The sequence below is a fragment of the Diabrotica virgifera genome, chromosome 3, assembly GCF_917563875.1.
Source record: "Diabrotica virgifera virgifera chromosome 3, PGI_DIABVI_V3a".
NCBI lineage: Eukaryota > Metazoa > Arthropoda > Insecta > Coleoptera > Chrysomelidae > Diabrotica > Diabrotica virgifera.
Genome location: NC_065445.1, coordinates 247,503,091 through 247,529,647, shown reverse-complemented (window position 1 = coordinate 247,529,647; position 26,557 = coordinate 247,503,091). Strand labels below are relative to the sequence as shown.

General features: G+C 34.0%; 1 protein-coding gene across 2 annotated transcripts in view; it reads right to left on the bottom strand.

The window, feature by feature from the left end:
- Positions 1-364: 364 nt before the first annotated feature.
- LOC114335300 (pickpocket protein 28-like) overlaps positions 365-26,557 on the bottom strand; it is a 50,070-nt gene continuing 23,877 nt past the window's right edge. For both annotated transcript variants that reach the window (XM_028285519.2, XM_028285518.2), the window contains exons 6-10: positions 23,848-24,049; positions 20,241-20,511; positions 18,715-18,774; positions 12,561-12,750; positions 365-757 (exon numbers count right to left, since the gene is read on the bottom strand). In XM_028285519.2, coding sequence (XP_028141320.1) covers positions 484-757; positions 12,561-12,750; positions 18,715-18,774; positions 20,241-20,511; positions 23,848-24,049 — 997 coding nt within the window. In that variant the 3' untranslated portion in view covers positions 365-483. The remainder of the gene's footprint in view (positions 758-12,560; positions 12,751-18,714; positions 18,775-20,240; positions 20,512-23,847; positions 24,050-26,557) is intronic.

Sequence of the window (26,557 nt, the reverse complement as noted above, 5' to 3'; positions counted from 1 at the left end):
CTTCTTTTTGGAATTCTACATCTTCGTTCGACTTCTTCTGTGAAGTCTAGATCTTCATCGGGATGATAGTTTTCCCTACATTCTCTTTCTAGCTTGTTTTTCATTACTTCCGCTTTGTCTTCTTCTGTGTACACAATTAGATTTTCTCCGTGTAAAGGAGGGATTGGTATTTTATCATATCTTAATATTTTAGATAGCTTCCAGAACGCGGATTTATTTGGGTTTAGTTGCTGGGTATAGTTGTCCCAGTTTTCATTTCGATGATTGTCTAATTGTTTTTTGACTTCCCTATTCAGCTCATTAGCAATTCTTTTGTCTTCTGGGTTTCTTGTTCTGTTGGCTCTTCTTCTGACAAACAAAGACGAACAACTTCAATTTATTTATTTCTATAAGTTACTACATTTGTGCTAAATCTAAATAGGAAAAGCAAAGAGTGACCAATGTTAATTGTGAAGGTACTAAATACCGTACAACATGAACTATCTATTTGGGAATTTTGGGATGCACGTAAGCTGGATCATTAACCAATCTAGGAGATGCTGACCAATAATGTCGTCCATAATGTTTGACGTTGCACATTAATCGCAGAGTTAAGAAGTAGAAAATCTCCACAATCGATAAAAATGAAAATCCAGTAAAAAGGCCTAAAATACCTCCACAGCTAGCAAGGAAGTCCGTCTGGCCATAGAGTTCGTTTCTTTCTGATGTAATAAATTGTTGCTCCTTGAAGAACACCGTCAACCTCGTCAACTGGATACTAAAACATAAATATTATTGACTACCCATACACAAGGTTAATTATAATACATATAATGCCTACAAGAACACAATTATTATGTCGGTGAAACTACATAAAAGCACGTATCATATCCCAATCGGAAGAGGAGTCCGACAGGGCGATACCTTATCGCCTAAAATGTTTACCGCGGTACTAGAATATGCTTGTTAAATAGTCTGGGCAGATTATCGGAGATTAGCCCATTTTTGGGAAAAGATATTTACCAGCAATTTTATTGCTGGAATCGAATCTTTTGATTGTATATATTAGTTAAATAGGTATGCAAAGTCCGCAGATAGTGTGCTACTTTTTTATAAACGAAATGGAGCCCGAAAATCGTGTTTTTTCAATTTTTGCTCTATAACTCCAAAGATTTTAACTTTACACCAAAAACACCCAAATAAAAATTCACCGTAATTAAATTCTGCATAGAAACATGTTTTCCCGATTTACTTCGACAAAAATTTTCCCCGGAAAATGCGGGTTTTTCCAACAAAATCTTTAATTTTCAACTAAAATTTTAGATAAGTAATTATTTATCAATAATTAAATAACTTAGTAATGTCAAAGCTTTTTCCATATGGATTATAATTCCAGAAGCGGATGGAAATTGAATGAACAGTTTAGCAACAATTGAATTGTTAATTAAAAATTTATGATCGCTATAATAACCACAATAATTATGATACATAAGAATAACTATGATTTTTGTATAAAAAGACACTGTACCTATCTAATGTACTTTACAGAATTAAAATTGGACTATTTAAGCGGCCCAGGAATATTTTAAAATTATAAACAATTTTTTGGCTTATAAACAATATCTCGGGAAATATTAAATTAAATTAAATCATGGAAACTTTATTGAAAAACAAGCAGCAGGACGCTTCTTCTCAAAGAAAATTCGTTTAATTGTGATGAGTGGTTCCTGAGATACAACGGGTCAAAGTTGACCGGCATTTACGGCAAAGACATAAACAATAGGATCATAAATTTCAAACCATAACCTTTTTATTTTTGTCCTTTTTTTCCACACCAATTTTCATATCTTTAAAATACTCATAACATATATTATTATAATAAAAACTATCGATATTACGAGTGAAAATTGCCAAAAAATAGCAAAATTCCAATCAAAAATTAGGTTGGAGAAAATGTAATCTCAAAGTTCAAAATCGGTATACGTTAGCAAAATGCATTTTCTCGGCTTCCCATGGAGCAATTTTCTTCATTCTTTTTTTGTATCCAAGTAACTCGAGTAGAGCCATCTAACTAACGCATTATTAAATGTCAAAGTTGCTTTTGTTTTGTTATAGTAAATAATTTTTTTATTATAACAAAAATTTTTAATTTGTTTAAATAGAGATTGTTTAAATCAATATACAGTTTTCAAATGAGAATATTTGTGTTTTTAACGTTAAAAGGTACAAGTGTAGTAAGTTTATCTAAAAAAAGGCTACAACTGGAAAAAATATGTAGTTTTCTTTTCTTATACCTAAATAAATTAATCTATTATAACAAAACGAAAGCAACTTTGACATTTAATAATGCGTTAGTTAGATGGCTCTACTCGAGTTACTTGGTAACAAAAAAAAAATGAAGGAAATTGCTCCATGGGAAGCCGAGAAAATGCATTTTTTTAACGTATACCGACTTTGAACTTTGAGATTACATTTTCTCCAACCTCATTTTTGATTGGAATTTTGCAATTTTCGGCAATTTTCACTCGTAATATCGATAGTTTTTATTATAATAATATATGTTATGAGTATTTTAAAGATATGAAATTTGATGTGGAAAAAGAGGACAAAAATAAAAAGGTGTTAGTTCGAAATTTATGATCCTATTGTTTATATCTTTGCCGTAAATGCCGGTCAACTTTGACAGGTTGTATCTCAGGAACCACTTATCACAATTAAAAGTTTGTTCTTTTAGAAGAAGCGTCCTGACGCTTTTTTCCAATACCGTTTTCATGATTTAATTTAGTTTAATATTTCCCGAAATATTCTATTTGTTTATAAGCCAAAAAAATTGTTTATAATTTTAAAATCTTCCTGAGGCCGCTTAAATAGTTCAATTTCAATTCTGTAAAGTACATTAGATGGGTACAGTGTCTTTTTATACAAAAATCATTGTTATTCTTATATATCGTAATTATTGTGGTTATTATAGCGACCGTAAATTTTTAACTAACAATTCAATTATTGCTTTTGTTTATAAAAAAAATAGCACACTAGCTGCGGACTTTGCATACCTACATATATTATTAATATAAACAATCACAAGATTCGAGCAATAAAATTACTGGTAAATAACTTTTCCTTGTATTTTACTAATTAGCCCAGAGTAAAAAGCTTATCTGGGAAGAGAGAGGCCTGAACATTATCGGTAGAAGATTAACAAATTTAAAATTCGCAGACGACATAGTTGTGTTCTCTGACAACCTCAAGGAGATATGTACAATGTACAATGCTACATGAACTTCAGTTAGTGTATGCCAGTGTGGGTCTTAAAATAAACATCTCCAAAACAAAATTCATGAGAAACCTAGTACCTAACGGAAATATCAATATTGGAGACAACGAAGTAGAGCTGGTGGAAAACAACATTATCTTGCACACGAAATAAAGATCACAAGAGACAACCAAACATGCGAACTACGAAGAAGAATAAACCCAGCATGGGCAGCATAGGGAAAACTCAAAACATCTTTAAAAGCGATATACCAATTTCTTTAAAACATAAAAAATTTGACCAATGTGTTTTACTTGTGATGACCTATGGTGCCGAAACTTTGACATTGACAGATACAACTTCTAAAATGCTGCAAATAGCTAAAAGGAAAATGAAAAGGTCAATGCTGAGTATATTGCTTCGTGATCGAGTTAGAAATGAAGACTTGAGACAAAGAACAGGAGTTCCCGATGTAATCGTAATTAAAATTACAAACAATTCAGATTACTGCTTCAGATGCGGTTTGTTGTATTTGCCAAAAAAGAAAGCTCTGACGCACATACGTGGATAATTTGTAATCAGGTGGTACATTTTGTATGCCCTGATAACACACTTGGTGCATCGTTTTGAAAGAAAAGTTACTTGCATGCGTTGTGCACAGACAGAAAAGATTAAAATAAATAAAGAAAAGGCGATTAAAGTTCTTCATGCCCAGGCTAATGCTATAAAACAATTAAGTGAAAAAAAATTCCTACAATTTTGATCGGAAAAACTGTAACAATACCTATCCCCAGCTTTGATAGGGTCAAACGAGACGCTCTAAATATTTTGGGTATCATACAAGATAAAACAATTGACGGTTTATATAGAGTTGGTATGAAATGCGGAACAATAAACACACTTTTTTCAAGAAATCAAATAAGAGAATACAAAGATAATTTTCTTAATTTCGAAGATGTTCCACAGGTTAAGTTGTCTTTAAGAGAAATTAGTACAAAAGATTTTAAATTTGGAGGACAATGCTTTATAAAATGCTATTGCAATAAGAAGTGCTCTTCAAAATTATGTAAGTGTAAAAGGTCTAAAGTATTGTGCAACTAATGCCATAATGCCTCAACATGTGAGAATAAACACTAATTTTTTAAAATGAAATAAAGTGTATACCATTTTATTCAGTTGCAATGCGAAGGCAAAACTGTCTTATTTTTCACTTAGAACAGAGAGCGCAAACCAGCACTCTAAATCGACGATTTTCGACTCTATTTGGAGTCATCATCAGAGAGGTGTAGGTTTGCTGCTCTCTGCCCCAAGTGACGAAACTCCGACAGCTTATCCGCGCATTGCAACTGACGTTTATGGAGTAGGTGTCTAACGACATCTGGTAACTGAAAGTCAAAGTTTTAAAGCTTTTAACCTAATAGACAGTGGCGTAGCTGACAGGCCCGCAGGGCCCGCAAGGCGGGGGGCCCCGACTTAAAGCGTAGAGGCGTAGGGGCCTCTTAAAGCCTTCAAGCTTAATACTTCTGCTTTCTTTAAATTGGGGACCAAAACATATTTTCTTAATAAACATCGAAATAGGAAATTTGGAAGAAAGTAATGAAGCAGGTAATTGACGTAACTCTTACTCTTTCCGGGTGCAAGGTGCAATTTAGCGTTTAGTAGGCATGTTGGTAGTTTAGATGACAATGAATCCCAAAAAGGTAATTTTTTGTCGGTGGACCTTTTACTATAGCTAAATATTATGATCCTGTTTTACCTAAATTAATCGATAAAAACAGTTACTTAACTGTTTATTTGCTGGCTCAAGAAACTGAAAACAAATTTATTAATTTAATTTAAAAAATTTGTTTTTATTCAATAATTATTGATACCACTCAAGATATTTCAAATCACGACCAGCTTAGTTTTATTTTCCAGTATGTAAAATTAAATTGCGATGAAAATAATTTACCTTCCAAAGCAGAAGTTGTTGAAAGTTTTTTGGGATTTATTTGCATATTAGACCAAAGTGCAGAAGGTCCTGTAAATGAAATTTTAAAATTTATACAATCAAAGCACCTTTCCGTACACAACTGCAGAGCAAAGGGGTATGATGGGTCAAGCGTTATGAGTGGTGTATATTCAGGCGTACAAAGGCGCATAAATGACATTGAAAAAACAGTTTCCTATCTTCATGTGCATCCCATAATCTGAACCTAGTGTTAAATGAAAGCATTGCTGGTGTACAGGAGTTGGTTTTTTACGACATAATTAAGAGATTATATGTTTTTTTAGTGCAAGTATTAGAAGATGGGCCGGCGTAGCGAAGTGGTAGTGTGCTTGGCTCGCGTGCCGGTGATCCGGAGTTCAAATCCTACCGCCGGCAAGAACAACTAGACATTTTTAAAAATGTTTATAGGCCCCAGGTCGACGCAGCCTGAATAAAATGAGTACCTTGGGTAAAACCAGGGGTAATAATAGGCGGTTGAAGCGTAGCACTGGCCCTGTTACCTTCCTTGTATACCGTAGGCCCTAGATATAGCAGACTAAACTGCTATACTCCCAAAGCCACAGTGGTATAAAACGGGAGACTATTATTATTAAGTATTAAAAGATGGAATGTACTACATATGTAGTATTATCACTTTCGATTTCACGAAAAAACTCGTAATAATCTTCGAGAAATGAGAAATTCGCTATCCGAAATTTAAGCAGAAGCAGCATAAGCAGGAATAGCCGAATAGTGGAGATTAAACCGGAATTTAAAAATAAACGGAAAAAACGTATAAAAAATTACGATGAGCTCAGCTGCGACGAAAAAACAACTTGTAGCAAAAAAAGTTTTGAAGTTAATGTTTTCAATGTTTTAGATATAATATTGCAACAACTTACTAATAGGTTTAGGTTTGTCGGATTAAGAGACATGAAGGTATAATAGGTTTTCATGTCTATTCCCAAGAAATCTATTAACACGAACCGATGAAGACATTAAAGAAAGGCCAAATATTGTCATTTACACATATTTTAGTAAATGTTTGTAATACGGGGCCCACAAAAATCGTTACGGGGGGCCCCCAATCTTCAGCTACGCCACTGCTAATAGAAACATTAAAAATATTAAAAATATTCCTAAAAGATATTTAATTGAAAACTTATTGGACCATTTTCCTGGTAACACCCCCATGGCTTCTAAAAATTGCAAGCCAGATGGATGCTGAAGCGAAGAAGACAAGAGGGAATTCAAAAACTTACAATTCACGACCCCGTCTGTTCAGCTGGTAAACTCCAACGGAAAATGGACCTAGTTACTCAAAGGAGTAAAACCAATATAAAATGAAATAAAATGTATATCATTTTTATTCCATTTAGGTCCATTTCCGTTGGAATTTACCAGCTGAACAGACGGGGTCGTGAATTGGAAATTTTTGAATTCACTCTTGTCTTCTTCGCTTCAGCATCCATCTGGCTTGCAATTTTTAGAAGCCATGGAGGTGTTACTAGGAAAATGGTCCAATAAACTTTCAATTAAATATCTTTTAGGAATATTTTTAATATTTTTCAATATTTTTAGTGTTTCTATTAGGTTGAAAGCTTTAAAACTTTGACTTACTAATTTTTTAATTCTAATTACAACAACATAAAAATAATAAACATAAAAATTTATAAATTATGTTTTATTAAACCTCCTATATAGTCCAGAAAGCCACTGCGGATCCGCTAGGAAAAATATTCTAATTCGGATTTTTTGCACAATCTTACTCGAATAGGACCCCTTTTAACAAATTTGCATGTTGCCAGGACCAAAAGTTGGTCAAAAATTTTTTAAACGTTTTTTTTTTGTTTTTTTCCTAAAATTATTTTTTTTGCATGGAACAAATTTTTTTTAGGTTTTTTGGATCATTCCAAACAGAAAAAGTCTTCAGTGACTTTTCTCTAAAGTTGATAGTTTTTGACATATAAGCGATTAAAAATTGAAAAATTGCGAAATCGGCCATTTTTAACCCTCAAAAACTATGTGAAAAACTGAAAATTTGAATATTGCCAAGGTAGGTAGATATTCTTTAAACATTGATTGATGAAATCCCGAAGAGTCTTTTGCAATACAATATCAAAAACCCCTTTGTTTTTTAATTGCCAATCAAGCGTGCGCGACACTATTTTCCACCGTTGCGTGTGTATACTTCTTCTTCTTCTTCTTCTTCTTCTTCAGGTGCCGTCCTCGTTCCGAAGTTTGGCTATCATCAAGGCTATGCGTATTTTTGATACCGTAGATCTAAATAATTGGCAGCTGCTGCACTTGTACCAATCTCTTAAATTCTTCAACCATGAATGTTTTCTTCTGCCAATGGATCTTTTACCTAGTATTTCTCCCTGAATAATTAATTGTAGTAGCTGGTACTTTTGTCCCCTCATTATATGTCCCAAGTATTGCAGTTTGCGCTTTTTAATAGTAAGCGCAAGTTCTTTTTCTTTCTGCATCCTTCGCAACACTTCCATGTTTGTCACTCTCTCTGTCCACGATATTCTCAGTATCCTGCGGTACATCCACATCTCGAATGCTTCTATTTTCCTTGTATCGATCTTTTTCAGTGTCCAAGCTTCCATTCCATAGAAAAGAACTGACAGCACGTAACATCTCATCAGGCGAATTTTAAGATTTAAACTTAGCTCTCTTCCGCATAAAACTGTTTTCATTTTGGTAAAAGTAGCTCTAGCTTTTTCTATTCTGATCTTGATTTCTTCAGAGTTGTCGTTGTTTTCATTAATCACAGTTCCCAGGTAATTATATTTTCTAACACGCTCAATTCTTTGATCATGTACGGTTATGTCAGAAAAATTTTGTGGAGATTTCGACACCATCATTATTTTTGTTTTTTTGTGATAAACCGAACTTTTCGCTGCACTCTACTATTCTGTTTATCAGTGTTTGGAGATCTTCCGGGGTTTCTGCTATTAATACTGTGTCATCAGCGTATCTCAAATTGTTTATTAAAGTGCCATTTATTTTAACTCCTATATCTTGGTCAGCAAGGGCTCTGTTTATATGTGTATACAGTATGGTGCAAATGAAAGGAATAAATTCGTTATTTCGTAAACCGGTGACTTTAAGAAAAAATCCCAAAACAGGTCGGTTTTTATTTTTAAGTTATGATATTGTGGCATATATAGTATACTAGTGACGTCATCCATCTGGGCGTGATGATGTAATCGATGATTTTTTTAAATGAGAATACGGGTCGTGTGCTGGCTCATTTGAAAGGTTCTTCAATTCTCTATTCAGTAATATAAACATGTACATAATTATTTATACATGGTGTCCAAAAATTTTTTATTAAATTAAATCATTTGGCAAATTGACAAAAAAATTAAATTATTGGACACCCTGTATAAATAATTATGTAAATGTTTATATTACTGAATAGAGAATTGAAGAACCTTTCAAATGAGCTAGCACACGACCCCTATTCTCATTTAAAAAAATCATCGATTACGTCATCACGCCCAGATGGATGACGTCACTAGTATACCATATATGTCACAATATCATATCATAACTTAAAAATAAAAATCGACCTGTTTCGGGATTTTTTCTTAAAGTCGCCGGTTTACGAAATAACGAATTTATTCCTTTCATTTGCACCATACTGCATACACATGCAACGGTGGAAAATAGTGTCGCGCACGCTTGATTAGCAATTAAAAAACAAAGGAGTTTTGAATATTGTATTGCAAAAAACTCTTCGTGATTTCATCAATCAATGTTTGAAGAATATCTACCTACCTTGGCGACATTCAAATTTTCAGTTTTTCACATAGTTTTTGAGGGTTATAAATGGCCGATTTCGCAATTTTTCAATTTTTAATCGCTTATATGTCAAAAACTATTAACTTTAAAAAAAAGTCACCAAATACCTTTTCTGTTTGGAATGATCCAAAAAACCTAAAAAAATTTTGTTCCATCAAAAAAAATAATTTTAGGAAAAAAACAAAAAGAAACGTTTAAAAAATGTTTGACCAACTTTTGGTCCTGGCAACATGCAAATTTGTTAAAAGGGGTCCTTTTTGAGTAAGATTGTGCAAAAAATCCGAATTAGAATATTTTTCCTAGCGGATGCGCAGTGGCTTTCTGGACTAATAACAAATTACGACATTTTAATAGCTGATCGGGGTTTGACTAGTCAAACCCCGATTTCATAAAATTAAATTTCGACCTTTGTCTGACCAACTTAGTCTCTCCTAGGTTTGACTAGTCAAAGGCCGAAACTGTAATTTATTTCGGGCTTTAACTAAGACCGTCATTCAGACCTGAGGATTGCCTAGTCAAACCTAGGAGTGCCTGAAATTCGGGCTTTGACTATAACGTATATAATATGTTACCGGCCAAACCCGATTTCAGGACAACCTAGTTTGGCCTAGGCCAAACAAGTTTGTCCGAAGCGCGTTAGGATTAACTAGTATGGCCTAGGCCAAACTAGTTTATCCTGATATAATAACGACTCACACTTCAGGATAAACTAGTACGTCCTAGTCTAAACCAATTTAGCCGAGTCGAAAGTAATTTAGCGAACATGTAAGGACTTTTACATGCGGGAAATTCTCAAATCACGTCCCAATAGGGATGGCAAAAAAATATACAGGGATATATTGTATCATATGATACATCGAATGAAGATATTGAGACATGCTATAAATCAACATATTATTGTATAATTAAATATTATAAAAAAAATTAAATAAAAGGTTCTCTCCAAAAATTAAAAGAAAAGATACACTTACGAATAAAATCGTGTACGAATTAATATTGTTTTCACCAAATTTGAAAAAATGTGAAAACGTTGAATTATCCACGTCCGTCTGTCCGTCCGTCCGTCCGCCTATCTGTCTGTCCGTGAACTCAACTCATCCGTCATTATACCAGGTAGAATGACAAATGAGGTGTCAAATGAAAGCTTATAATCCAATGATGGTACTATACAGGTGAAAAATTTGACCTAGGCTGTCTGTCCGTCCGATCGCGAATATAACTCAATATCCGACAGAGCAATATAGAAGAGAATTGTTAAGCAGGCCACGACTCAAAAAGGGTTGTAGCCCCATTAGAAGAAGAAAAAGACTGGTTTAATACAAATATGCAAAGATTCCAATCCAAAGTCCTTTGTGACGTTTACAATAGCCCATGGTGTGCCATACTATGTTGTTCATCATGAGCTGAATGTTGAAAGTGTTAAAAAAGCAACCGTCACTCAGTGTATAGCCCGACCGGAATAGGAATAGACGTGAGCATACTTTCTTTTCCTCCATTATAGTCAAAATCTCCAACAAATCTCTTACGAATTTTATGTATAGTGAGCACTTGTTTTTCACTTATAATATAACATCATAAAATTCGTTAAAGATTTGTTGAAGAATTTGACGATAATGGAGGCAAATAAAGTATGCTCACGCCTATTGCTATTCCAGTCGGTCTGTATAAACTAATTCAAGAGACTATCATCTCATCTAAATCTATTCGCCAACGATCTCCTGGCCCCGCCAGTACTTAGAAAACTAAAACGGTTGGATCAAAATAATAATGAGATAAAGAAAGATAAATAGAGATGTTTTTACGGAAATTACGAAAAAATTAAAGAGAACAGAAGATGGAGATGATAATATACTAATTCGGAGTGAAGTACCACAATCTTCTGAAGCAGAGGTAGCGATAATAATTGACAACAGATAGAAAAATTGATTAATGGCTACACCTACGTTAAGAAGAGGATATTAACAGTCACTCTTAAAACAAAAAGATAAGATGAAGACTATAATACTATAGCACTATCCTTTCATCATTTAAAAAGAGGAACCTTTAGCAAAAAAATTACTAAAATCCTTTATAAAAGGTATATTATAGCAGATATTCAAAGTGGGTTTAGGCCAGCACATAACGTTCAGGACCATATCTTCACTCTACAGCAGATCACTGAAAAAGCCATACTAAAAGATGAAACGGTATATTTGGGATTCCTAGATATGAAAAAAGCTTTTGACATGGTGATCAGAGAGGGAATATGGCAAAGCTTGACAAATAAGGAAGTGGATATGGAACTGATAACCACAATCAAGAGTTTGTATTGCAATACCATAAATCAGGTAAGAACAGGCAATCTTATTTCCAGCAAATTTGAGAATAACGATGGAGTTAGACAAGGAGGGGTATTGAGCCCCCTACTGTTTATCTGTGTAATAGACGAAGTAATTAAAAAGTGCTGGCCAAAAACAAAAAAATATACCATAGGATACAGAAATCTACAACAAATAAAAATCGAAGCCTGTGTATTTGCGGATGATATTGTTATTGTGGCAAGAACAGAAAGAGCTCTGGAGGAGAACATAAGAATCTGGGAGGCAGAATTAAAAAATTACAATCTAATAATTAATATGGAAAAAACAAAATTAATGGCAATATCGAAGAAAGATGTTAAGCTAAATATTAAAATCCAAGGCAAAACAATAGAACAGGTAGATACATTTAAATACCTTGGAATAATTTTAAATAAGAAGGGGACACAAGAAGAAGAAATTGGAAATAGGATAAAAGCAGCCACAAGAACATATCATTCGCTGTATAAAAACTTCCTAAATAAAAAAGAAATAACAAGGAAAACCAAAATGATAGTACCTATTTAAAACAATTTACATACCTATCACTACATATGGAGCAGAGAATTGGGTATTGAACGACAAACAAGAAAAGAGATTGCAAGCCGCGGAAATGAGGTATTTAAGAAAAGTGGCGGGAGCTAGGAGAACCGATAAAAGACGTAGCGATGATATTAGAAGAGAATTTAAAGTAAAATCATTAAAGGAAAAAATTCATGAAAAGAAATTAAATTGGACTGGGCACTTATTCAGAATGAACGACGGCAGACAGGTTAAAATGACATGGAAAGCGAGACCGATAGGGAAAAACAGGAGAGGCCGACCAAGTAAAACGTGGAATACCAGTGTGATGGAAATATTGCAGGATAGAGGAAAATCGTGGCAGGAAGCCAAAGAATTAGCTAGGGACCGAAAAAGTGGCGTAAGTTCGCAGAGAATAACGAGTAAAGAAGACACCTCGACCCTTACGGTATAAGAGGATAATCGATTATGTATGTATTTATGTATAAAAGGCATATTTTATTTAAAATCAATCAAAGGGGTACATCACAGAACGTTCTCGAACTAAAAAGTTCATCGTCAGTGTAGTTTACCTGAAACTTTATCGTTGCAGGCGTACCTATATTCTTTAGAAGAGGAGAGCAAAGAAGAAATACACGGAGCTTTATCACACCAATTAATCATCCTATATAAATTTTATACTTACCCGGGAAATTCACTGAAGTTGACTCTGAAAGCTTGGAATAGTTTCTCCCATTCGTATTTGGCTTGAGAATACTCAGCATTATATGTCAACGAGGTACAGGCTGGTAGACAGTCACAATCGTTCACTGCATCTCTAGTTTCTGTTTCAAAATTTTCTATGCCAGATTCAACCTCTCGTGTTAACAGTTCCGCTGAAATCATGTAATTGGCGTTAATAATGGTCAAGTGTTACTATGAGTATAAAAAGAAGTATGAGAAGTATAAAAAGAAGTATATTACTATGAGTATAAAAGAAGTAAACAATGTGCCACAGTTAGCAGGTGCAATTACAGCACCTCTTGCTAAAGACTAAAGTAAAGATCCAGTTTTCAACTTAAGAAAGACTAGTTGATATTTTGTTTGCCAAATTTTATTTAAAGCTTTGAATGCAAGTTGAGACTTTATTATTCTCATCTGTATATCCTTTTTACACCCCCGTTCCTTTATATGACTGATCCCAAATATGTGAACCTTTCTATCCCTACTGTTTATTATTATTTCTTTAAAGAATAACCATTTTCAATTTCGTTGCAACACGAAACTGCAGCCACACCATATTCTAGTTAAATCAGAGAGTGCAGCTACCGGTTTCGAAACTTATTAGTCTCTCATCAAGAGGCACATATGCTGCTCTCTCTGACCCAACCAGGACAAACCCCTGAAGCTATTTTCTTGTGGCATTTTTACAATTTTAACTATTTATAATGGGAAATAAGCCACAATATTATTAAAAAATGATTTTTATTAACGTTTCGACGCCCAAATCGGGTGCCGTTGTCAAAATACAAAATACTACTAACATAAACAAAAATGTTGTTGCTTAGTAAAAAAATTCTTCCAATAATTTATTTAATTTGACTCATTTATATCGGCAATTCAGATACATATGATACATTTTAAAGTAGAAGACTTTAAAATGATATTGCCAATATTTATGAGTTGCGTTCCTGGGACGACTTTACTGAAATATAGTTCATTCGATTACATGAAATCAACCCCAACTCAAGAATATCCGTCACAAAAAAATCATAGCATGTGATCTGTCTTTAAAAAGACAACCACATGCAACGGTGACATTAAAATTCTCGCGTTAGAGATCTCATAGTAAATCACGAGGGAAAACCAGGAAAAACCTCGTGATTTACTATGAGATCTCTAACGCGAGAATTTTAATGTCACCGTTGCATGTGGTTGTCTTTTTAAAGACAGATCACATGCTATGATTTTTTTGTGACGGATATTCTTGAGTTGGGGTTGATTTCATGTAATCGAACGAACTATCTTTCAGTAAAGTCGTCCCAGGAACGCAACTCATAAATATTGGCAATATCATTTTAAAGTCTTCTACTTTAAAATGTATCTGAATAAATTAATATGTATCTGAATTGCCGATATAAATGAGTCAAATTAAATAAATTATTAGAAGAATTTTTTTACTAAGCAACAACATTTTTGTTTATGTTAGTAGTATTTTGTATTTTGACAACGGCACCCGATTTGGGCGTCGAAACGTTAAGAAAAATCATTTTTTTAATAATATTGTGGCTTATTTCCCATTATAAATAGTTAAAAAAGGACAAACCCCGGCGTGCAGTTACAGATTGCAACGAACGAAATGGCAGGGATGCCCTAGCGGCAACTGCTAGCAAAATACTAAGTTTTCAATCTAATAGCACATGAAACAACATTAAAAATATTACTCTACATCCCACCAGATTGAAAACAACTGGAACCTTCTCTGGTGACATCTCCGAGGCTTCTAAAATTTGCAAGCCATAACGGATGCTGAGACTAAAGAAGATGAGTGAATTTTACAGTTTATAATTCACGTCCCATCTGCTCAGCGTGGTAAAGTTCCAACGAAATTTATAATTCACGTCCCATCTGCTCAGCGTGGTAAAGTTCCAACGAAATGGTTCACTTCGTACTCCACTCAGAGTAAACATGTAAATCAACAATGAATAACAATTTTCAATTTCGTTGCAACACGAAACTACAGCCGCTTTATATTCGTGTTGCAACGAAATTGAAAATGGTTATTCATTTTTTATTTACATGTTTACTCTGATTTGAGAGTACGAAGGGAACCATTCTCGTTGGAACTTTACCGCGCTGAGCAGATGGGACGTGAATAATTATAAATTGTAAAATTTCCTCATCTTCTTTAGTCTATGCATCCGTTATGGCTTGAAAATTTTAGAAGCCTCGGAGGTGTAACCAGAGAAGGTTCCCATTGTTTTCAATCTGGTTGGATGTAGAGTAATATTTTTAATGTTGTTTTATGTGCTATTAGATTGAAAACTTAGTCTTTTATTATTTTTTTATTTGGATGGTTATTATTTTTTTAAGACTTTGGTTTTTTCTGTGTTTATTCGGAGTCCGATCGTGTCAGAATACTGTGCCTTCTTGTCAATTTTTGTTGGCATATGAATTCAGTCGTCAGTTAGCAGATAGATGTCCTCTGCAGATTCATATCTTCTAACTGTTTGAATAGGTTCCATCTGATGCCTATTCAATCGTCAGTTATTTTTCTCATTACCCAATCTACGATAATAAGGAATATGGTAGGGATAGTACACAACCCCGTTTGACTTTCTACGGCTATTTCTTCTGTTACTTCACCTGAATGTTCCAGTTTGGCTTTGTATCCTTCAAAGAAGAGTTTAATCAAATTTATGATTTTTACTGGTATCCCAGATAATCTTAGTTTTTTCCACATCTGTACCCTATTGACACAGTCAAATGTCTTTTCAAAATCGATAAAACACATCTACGATCTTTATTACATTCATATGATTATTCTAAGGTAATTCTAAGGGTGCAAATCTGATCAATGGTGGATCGTTTGGCACAGAAGCCTGCTTGGTTACTTCTCAGTAGTTTTTATCTAGTCTCGGCCTCAATCTTTCCAATATGATTTCGTTCAATAATTTGAGTGTGGCGCTTAGTAGTGTTATTGTACGCCAATTGTTGCATCTACTCAGGTGTCCTTTTGGGTATTTTTATCATCGATCCCTGTTTCCGCTTTTTTAGTAATTCTTTGTTAGTTCATTTTTGTTCAAAACTTTACATATTATATAACATTTCTGTTGATTGCTCAGTGTTTGCTTTTATTAGATCTTCTTCTTCTTCTTCTTCTTTTTATACAGACATTACTCTGTCTGTTTTTCAATGTGCCTCCAGTAAGTTGTCATTCCATCGTTTTCGTGGTCTTCCCACTAATCTTCTTCCCATTGGGGAACCGTCTCTCGCCGTCCTTACTACTCTGTTTACTCTGCGTACTACGCCGTCCTATTTGTTGTCATTCGGCTTACGTGGTCGTTCCATTCTACTCTTCTGCTTTTCTCTCAGTTATTAATATTGTCCACCTTGTATCTTCTTCGTATATCTGCACTTCTAGCTCTATCCCACAGCGTCTTACCATCGATTTTTCGCAATGTTTTCATCTCTGCTGTTTCTAGCATTCTTTTTGTCCTGTATGTATCAGGTCGTGTTTCTGCCGCGTATGTCATTATTGGTCTGATGACTGTTTTGTAAATTCTGCCTTTCACTTCTTTTCCGATGTTTTTATTTCTCCATATTGTTTCACTCAGGCAACCTGCGGCTCTGTTTGCTTTATTCACCTGATCTTCCACTTCTGTTTCGAGCTTTCCGTAACTGCATAGTGTGATATTTAAACTCCATAGTAGATATTTAAACTCCATGACTTGTTCTATTATTTGACCCTCCAGCTCTAATTTACACCTTATTAGATCTGCTGTTATAACCGTGCATTTAGTCTTTTTTTGGGGAAATTAACATGTTAAATTTTCTAGCGGTTATATTAAATTCGTGCACCATAAGTTGTAAATCATCTTCACTTTGAGAGATTAGTATTGCGTCGTCTGCATAGCAGATTATTTTTAAGTTGTTTTTCTCCCATTTGTTTTTTTTTGTTCTTACTTTTTTTATTATTTCGTCCATGATCAGGTTGAACAACAGAGGACTTAGGGAATCTCCCTATCTTATCCCATTACCAGCTTCAATTGGGTCAGTTAGTTCTTCATCTACTTTTACTTTTATTGTGTTGTTCTGGTAGATATTTTCGATCGTTTTAATTATTATTCCTAGAGGTACCTCTCTTGCGTACAATAAATGGATAACGTCCTTTGATTTTACCCTGTCAAATGCCTTCTTAAGGTCCACGAAACATAAGTATGCCGGTTTGTTGTATTCTAACGACTTTTCTTGAATCTGCCTCATTATAAATATAGCGTCGGTGCATGATCTTCCCGATCTAAAACCTTGTTGTTCTTCTGCTAATGTTAGAATTTTATTCAGTTTGTTTGTTATTATTTTGGTCGTTAATTTTAGTGTTGTGTTTAATAAATTAATTCCTCTGTAATTATCCGGGTCCGATTTTTCTCCCTTTTTGAAGAGAGGTATTAGGATGCTTCATCTCCATTCTTGTGGTATTCTGTTTTGTTCTATTATTTTTTGGATTAGTTTTAATAATTGTTTGGTCAGGTCTTGTCCTCCATACTTTAGGAGTTCATTCGATATTCGGTCCTCTCCTGGTGATTTTCTATTTTTTAATTTCCTTAATGCTTCCGTTACCTCTGCTTCTTCAATATTTATTTCTTCGTTTGTTGTCACTTCAGGTGTTGGTGGTTCGTTATCGTTATCTTTAGCAAACAGAGATCGAAAATAGTCTGCCCAAGTTTTCTTCTGGATGTGTTTCGTTTTTATTAGTTCGTTCATCTCTTTTCTTTGTCCTCTGATCATTCTCCATATTTCCTTTTGTGTTCCGTAGAAGTCGTGTTCCATCTGTTTTGAGAAACTCTCCCAGGGTTCTCTTTTTATTTGTCTGACTAAAATGATGTTTGTTTCGTTTCTAATTCTTTTATAGTGGTTGTATGCCTGTTGTGTTTGTTGTGTTCTGTATTGTAAAAAGTCTTTCTTCTTTTCTTCACATTTTATCTTCATTTCCTCTCGAAACCATGGGGTTTTCTTTTTTGATATATTGGTATTCGTTACTTTCCTCTCTCCAAGTGATTCTGTTGCTGCGTTAATTATGTTACTTTTGAGTTTTTCCCAGCTTTCCTCGATGTTATCGTTTTCTAATATTTCATTATCAGCAATCTTCTCTGATATTCTTTTTCTATATAAGTACTCCGTGGATTCCGTACTTAGTCCTTCGACTTTGATTTTTGTTTGTGTTGGTGCCACTCTCTTAGGTGTGAAGCATTTCAGGGTGATTCTAATTTTACATAATACTTAGGCTGTGGTCACTACCTACATCTGCTGAGTTGAGGCATCTTACGTCAATTATTTTTGATATCTCTGTTACTTACAACATAATCTATCATAGATCTTTGTCCACGGGTATTATTGAATGTATATTTGTGTTGGTCTTTGTGGTCAAAAAAGTGTTGTTTATTCGAATTTTGTTATTCGTGCAGAAGTTTATCATCAGTTCTCCATTTTCGTTTTTGACATTCTCATTATCATTAGATCAATGGGTATATTGTCGATTGAGGTTTTGTCATTTTTTAGAAGTTTTAGTGTGTTTCCAATTTCTTCCCCTGTAATTTCTCCAATATTTATTTCTAGCTCTGGTGATTCTACTTCTATGAATTGTGTTATTTCATGTTTAGCATATACAATCGTGAGCGCGTTACTAACCGGTAAAATAGCGCAAAAGATGATAAACGTACTAAGTTGTGAGAAAGAAATGATACTAGTAGAGCTGGGAAATTTAGCGATATTAACCTATAAATTTACAATATATTGATTGTTTCCCACCTTTACAAGTATCAGAGGAATATGTCAACTAAAACTGTCACTGTGACAGTGGTAGTTGCCAAACTCGTCCGATACGTCTAAAGGTGGGAAACATTCAATATAATGTAAATTTATAGGTTAATATCGCTAAATTTCCCAGCTCGACTAGTTTCATTTCTTTTTATCTCACAACTTAACACGTTTTCCATATTTTGTGCTGTTTTGCCGGTTATTATCGCGCTCATCACTCTATTTCTTCGAAGTAAGAATCACCAAAATAAATGAGACAATGTGTAGCCAAATAAGATAAAATAAATAACTCATTGATATCTTAAATATTGTTTAATACTTACTTTGTGCTTCAAACATACATTTTTGGGAACCTGAACCACATATTGGCGTATCTTTAACATCTGGAACATAAATAAATTTATAATAGGTGAAACATAAGGATATTACAGTATGTACTATTAGACCGTCGGATTTTAATAAAAGTTCAGCGACTTCAGCCATTTTATCCCGTTTTCCTTTGAAAGTACTTAAAGATGAAATCAAGAAGAGTAGAATATGTGAAAACTGTTGTGTTTCCTTGGAAATCTGTGTGAAAATTTAATTTTCTTTTGCAAAGCAAATCGCATGTGCTGCGACGATTTTATCCCTTATGCCATCTTACGAATCGCTAGAGGAGCATTGATACAATTTTTAACAAGTAGTTGGACTTCGTAAGTCATAGGTTTTTACCCAAAGTGATCGAAAGTATAACCGGAAGTCGATATTTGAACTCATCGATACTTTGCGTCGATTGATATTATAGTAGTTCACTAATTTTGAGTAATTTTTACTAAACTTTCGATCATAATTTTGTTTAAACGGAAATGACTTCAAAACCGGAACTAAAAATTCAAGCTCGGCTTTTCAATACGATTCGATTGATATGTCAAATGTACTATTCCTACGACTATAATCTGGCACTCTTTTTAACCGGAAATGTTACAAAAACCAAAATTACACACTTGTTCTCATCTTGCTCAAGCACGTTGAATAATATATTGCTTTTACTATTTCGGTGACTTTAAAACGGTACTTCCGGTTTTAACTCTAAAACCGGAAGTCCGCGGTCAACTTTCTCATCTTTAATACCATCCTTGGGTTATACCTAACCTTTTATTCGACAACTCATTTGTCATTATATCTGTATTAATAACGGAGGTGTTATATTTGCGGACGGACGGACAGACGGACAGACAGTCTGAAACCGGAAGTATAATATACTTGTTTGTATATTTGTTCTCCTCCTGCTAAGGTGCTTCGAATAATACATCACCTGCACTATTCGGGTGACTTTAAAGCATTTCTAAAACCGGAAGTCCGATATCTAATTTCTTATTTTTTATGCCATCCTTGGGTTATAAGCTTTCATTCGACACCTCATTTGTCATTCTATCTGTATTAATAACGGAGATATCTGTCCAACGGACAGACAGTCATGAAACCGGAAGTATATATTTGTTCTCGTCTTGCTAAGGCGCATCGAGTAATATATCACTTGTATTATTCGGGTGACTTTAAAACAGTACTTTCGGTTGTAGTTCTGAAACCGGAAGTCCTAGGTCAAATTTCTCACCTTTAGTACCATCCTTGGATTATAAGCTTTCATTTGACACTCACTTGTCATTTTACCTGGTATAATGACGGAGGAGTTATGTTCACGGACAGATAGACAGTCAGACGGACGGACGGAGTGGATAATTCAAAGTTTTCACATTTGTTCAAAATTGGGTGGAAACAAAATATTTGGCATAAAGACTACTGGTACCCTAAGGGTGCCAGAAATGTCTCATAATCATCTTTAAATTAAAAAATTGACAAAAATACTTACGTGGCATATGATATGCAATACAACCACATTTTGCCAAAGTGTAGTTCGTCAGACATTCAACTTGGCAATTTTGTTGGGTGTAACTTTTATAATATGTCAAATATCTCTCGCTTGGGAAATAGCACTGTCTACGGTGCGGATCGTACTCTCGTAAACCTTCTGAGGTTGTCATCATATCAGGCTTGAGGGAAACTACCACTTCGTGGTTTAGAGGAGCTCTAAAATATTGCAACTGGACCCTTGGAACCTCCGCTGGATGATGAAGTAGGATCTACCAAAATGAGTTAATTTTATTGCTATTATATTATATGAAAAAAGTGTATAATGTAAAAAAAAAAATTGTATTTTTTGTGTGCACCTTAGGAGCTGTTTCAACTGAAATTTACCAAAATAGCGATTCTAAAACAATAGACATTGCGCTTAGATATTAAAACCGTATTTCCTGTATATTATATTGTTGATTGATGTATTGGGGGTCCCATATTAATATTTCAATCAACGGTATTCGGGTGGGGTAAGTGTGTAGCAAAATATTAAAAGTTCATATATTTACAACCCGCATCTTGAAACCAAGTAAAATTTGAATTACAATATTTTAATCTGTATTACCTACGTATATGCTAGGTAAAATAAACCACGAAAGAAGCCACCGTCAATTCCTAAAAAACTTTATTCTACTGGGTCTGCCCAAATAAGGGAATTGGAAGCAGGCATATCTAACGACTTCACCTTTCTTGTAAAGTTGATTTCTACTTCATCATCTACTTTGTTTAATTAGGTAATTTGGCCAATATAATATTTACGTGTTTTTTAGATGCAAAGGTAGATGCCCAGATAATATTAATCATCATCATCGTCATAAGTGGCTCGACAATCCGCTGTGGATCTTGGCTTGCTCACAAAGAAGTCGCCACTCCTGTCGATTCCTGACAACTTCCCTCCATCTTCTGACCACTAGAATCTTTAGGTCTTCTTCCACATCATCATACATCTTATTCGTGGTCGTCCTCTACTTCTTGTGCCCTCTGGTTTTGAAAATTTTAATCTCTTAGCCTATTCGTGATCTGACATCCTAGCAATGTGTCCAGCCCATCTAAGTCTCTGCACTTTAACGAATTTCACAATATCTGGATCGGTGTATAACTGATACAGTTCAAAGTTGTATCTTCGATGCCATAGCCCATTTTCATTTACTGCGCCAAAAATCTTTCTAAGAATTTTTCTCTCAAAAATACCAAGAAGTCTTTCATCACTTTGAGATAAAAAAAAATACCAAGTTTTTTGTAAAAGGTATATATTAAAATACCCTAAATAAGGGTCACAATACAAAACGTTTTCGGATTAAGGAATCCATCATCAGTGTTTAAAAGCCCTAAAATTAAGTATAACCTAATTAAATGAGATAAAAGTTAAAATTGACAGAGGTTTTCAAGAACAAGAGGCCATATTTACAAAATTTGCATGCCTGAGCCACCAAAATGTATAGGGTAAAAACCCTTTAAATGTAAATCATAAAGTTATTTTACATATTTATATAAAATTCATCGGATGTTATAGATAAACCTGGATGTTACCCAGGGCAACACAGGACTCTCCCCACGTGGTTGGAACCTATTTGTGGAGAAAACCTCACATATTGGATTTCAATGGCCAACTGACAAGTGAATTCAAGAGCAACCCAAAATGACATCAAGAACTGTCAATGTAACCTAGTTGTAATATTACTTCAGCCACAACGTTAAAGATTAATTTGAATGTTTTAAGATAAAAAACAGTATCAAATTTACAAATATTAAAAATAAAAGATGTTCGCAAAATATGAAAAATTTTTCCCTTAAAATAATGCATTAATTAAGTATTCAAAATAGGGAAATAAAATGTTTACGTTACAGGAAGTTATGCAGTCAACAATACCAATAGGTGTTGTATTAGTGGTATGAAATTATCAATACGATTAGACAAATAATGGTAAAGGTCTTATACTAGGAACACAAAATAGTATGTAATGTGTACATATGTGTACGATTTTAAGAGTATTGATTAAATGATAATTGTTTAATGACTGATGACTTTCTTGGTAGTCAACATGGTAGTGACCCAACATAAATTGTATAATGATAGAAAAAGTGATATGATAATTATAAAAATACTGTTTTGTTTTTATCTGATTGAAAATGAGACTAAAGTAGCTTGATGAAACTTAGTCCTCCAGAAACCTGACATCAAATTGGTTAAAAATTAAATGATTGTAAAATATGGGGGGGAGTAGGAAGGTATGAGAAGTCTGACAGAGTATGTTGTGATATTGGACCATGGAAGATGTTGAGATAGGGTCCACGTTTCAGCTCCATATATCAAAACCGGTCTTATTAAGGTCTTGTATATATTGAGCTTTACTGAACGTTTTATATTTTTATTTTTTAAATGTTTATGGAGACCGTGAACAGTTCTTTTTGCTATTACTATGCGTCTTTTTATTTCATCGCTTGTCGTGTTTATTGAGTTTACTAGCGATCCAAGATATGTGAATTCCTTGACTTGCTCAAAGGTGTGATTGTTAGTTTGAATTATCTGTTTAATATTTCGGGAGGTTTTAGGAACCAACATATACATATATTTGGTTTTTTCCTCGTTTACCACAAGTAGATAATATTAATCACTAAGCAATATACTACCTATTTAGGAGTTTTATTCACATCCTCTTGTGTTTTTAGTGAGATGTAACTAAAATGTTTTAACTGATTCAAAACTCTCCATTTGAATTCAGTAATAAAACTTGTAGATACTTTAGTCTACCTACTTGACAAACATACAACTTCAAAACTACCATATCTATTAAAAACTGTTGCAAAACTCTCCATTTGATTTTTTAATAGTTTATGACAGTTAGTAACAAATAGTTGTGAAACTTTAGAAAACTAAAGCATAAATAAAACGCAGTGAAAAAGATAATCTTACGTTTTTTTTTTAATTTCCCGAAAAATTAAGTAAGTAGTAACAAGAAGAGAGTTTTGAAATTGGTTAACTCCTATCCAGTGGCGGATCCACGGGGAGGGAAAAAGGAGAAATTTCCCCCCTAACAAGGTCCAAAATTAAAGAAAAAGATTGTAGATATATAAAAATATATTAGTTGACATGAAACTTAAACCAGAGACAGACAAATTCAACCCAATAAACACGCCAGTTAGTAAAATTAAGGGAACTTAATGCATATAAGTTATTATTTATGTCTTTTATTTAGTTTGGGTTTATCTTTTTTATGTCTTTTGGTTGGTGTTTTATTGGAAGTTCCCCCTCCTAAGGCCAATTTTCCATCCCAAGGCAAATACTTATCTATATATCCGCCACTGCTCCTATATATGCACGTCTCAATTTCTTTAAAAAAAATTTCAAAATAAATCAAAGTCGGCTCTGTCGCGTAAATATACGCTGTGCTGCCATGCCTGATTTACCCTCACACAATATGGCATCAAGGTTACCGAATTTGTACCTAGAGTTCAAAGGTACCGCTTCAGAATGAGAAAACTAATTATTAGGTATACTGTGATATACATTTCGACAGCTGAAAAGATTATAATCTATGTTTTAAAAAACAATACAATCTTACCTTAAATCCTTGAACAGGACCCCTACACAAATAATCTAGGTCAGGTTCGTAAGCTTTTAGAACCAAATATAATCCAGCTGAAAGACCAGCAGACATCGCTCGTCTTGGAAAAGTATCTTTTTTGGCCGTTTTTGGATATCCGTCTTCCAAACTCCAACCTTCTGAGTGTCTTCCGTGAGTCATATATTGCCCGTGTAAATACCTTAAACAAATAAATATTAGTTAGTCAAAAGAGGCAGGAATTAAAGCACCTGTATAGGGCCTCTACCAAGTTGTACCTATGAGTCTTAAGTAATCCAACTTTGGACATAGGCCTCTCCCAATTCATTCCAGTTTTTTATATTTTGCGCCACATGTTTCCAGTTGTGTCCTCCAATCTTCTTAATATTATCGGCCCATCTCATTTGTGGCCTTCCTCTGCTTCTTCTTCCTAACCATGGTCTCCATTGTTCTATTTCGTGATTCCATATTTTATCCCTCGGTCGGGCATTATGTCCTGCGCTGCGAAGCTCCATTTTGATTTGGCAGCATGTTCTCCTGCATCTTTTACTTTGGTTTTGCTTCTAATCCATTTGTTTGTCTATAAGCCTTACCGCGAGCATTGATTTTTCCATCGCTCTTTGTGCCTTTACTGTTTTATCCATATTGGCGTTGTTGAGTGTCCACGTCTGTGAACCATACGTGAGTACAGGGAGCATACACTGATCGTAAACTCTGGTTATCAAATATTGTTCTATTTTAGTGTTTTTCAAGATCCAACTCAGTTTTCCAAATCCTGCCCACGCTAACTTTATTCTTCCGGTAATTTCGGCAGTTTGATTTTCTTTGTTAACTTTCATTAACTGTACCAGGTAGATGTATTCGCTTACTGTTTCTAAATTTATGTAGTTGAACCTTATTTTTCTAATGTTCGGTGTATTCGTCATTATTTTTGTTTTTTCCAAGTTCATATTAAGACCTACTTCATTATCAGAATCATCTTTACTTTCAAATGAATATTAGTTATCAAAAAATTGCTGAAGGCAATATTTTAGGCACAACTTCACTAACCATGATAACTGTGATGGTAGTTAGAGGCCAAAATCTGGAACGAAAAGTGACTATACTTGTTGATCCATTAACCAGCGAATATCTTATCAAAATATTATCAATCAAATCTTAAGAATAGGAACATGGGATGTTACTAGCACTTAATAACCAGGAAAATCACATAATGAACAGAATAGTCCACGGACCTTGGCCTGGTCACTGGACTAGTTTAGATTATAATTAAGATTTAGTTCTAGGGCTGGTAGTTTATCCTTTAATTTGAGCTATTATAAAGTTATTTTACTTAAAAAACAGTCGAGTTAGAAGTGAAAATTGCCTAAATGCCGTAACTTTGCAAGGGATCAAGAAGCGTAATTTTTTTACGTAATCATTTGTCGCATTCAGAAAATGAAAAAGTGACGGAGCGGTTCCGCAACTATTGGGAATTCATTTTCTGAATGCGGCACTACTTGCGGAACGTGTTACGGAACGGTCACCATGATAGTGAGCTCATATTAATTCCGCTACCTCCGTCCAACGTATGCTACTTTTGTGAATTTGCAATAGACTTGTTGAAAGATGGCGTCAAGTACTAATATATCAAGCACTAATATAATTATCAATTGGAAAATAGCGGAGACGGTAAGCAATACATGGTCTTTGACCATGATTATGAAGTAAAAAAGAATGTGTGTGTACTTTGTACGCACGTAAGAAGTTATACTTCTACTACATATTATGTGATTTTTAAGAAAATACCAAAAATTTAAAAAAATAAAAGAATAAAACGCACACAAACACATTGAAAAATGCCACAAAGAAAAAATTATTTCTGAACGATAATAATTGTTGGCAAAAATTTTAAATACGCATTTTCTGAAAAAAAAAATTATATAACAAATATACTTAAAATCATAAAATGCATAAAAAATAAAAAAATAAAAACTTGCATCGGGAATCGAACCCGTGAATTTCGGGGCGCTTTGATTCGTAATCGAAGCCTAGACTCACTCGTCCAATTCCACATTATTTGTCATGTGGAAAAATAGGGTAACTGAACGTTTTACTGTTTGACAGTTGTTTTGAATATAAATTAAATTATGTAGTTTAAATTTTGTGGAAGAAAATATTAAAATATAACAAAACAGTAAGAAAACAATATATTAGATGAAGATTGGTAGAACTTTTGTTGGTAATCAAATTAAGTATGTAAATCAAAGCATTACATACCTACTAGATAAATAAATCTACGCCAAAAAATCATAATTTAAAAATAAAAATCGGACCTAATTTGGGATTTCTCTCTAAAATCCCCATTCTTGAGAAAATAAATGTACAGTAGAGCGTCGATTATCCGAACGTCGATCAACCGAACGACCGCTTATTCGAACTATCGACTCCCGCGTCCCGCACTCGAATACCGAGCAAGCGTTAGTAATTGACGCTTAAAATATCTTCAATTTTCTTCAATATTGTATCCAAAAATAATTATGTTGTTGCAAAGACTGCACTTTTTTGTTTAGTTGCTAGTTGTCATTATCAAGATATAAATAAATATGTAGGTATATAAATATGGCTTTTATTCACTTGTGGATAAATATGTATGACTATAAATATGTATCAATATATTGTAGTTCGGTTATCCGAACTAATCGGTTTTCCGAACACCTATGTCCCCCAA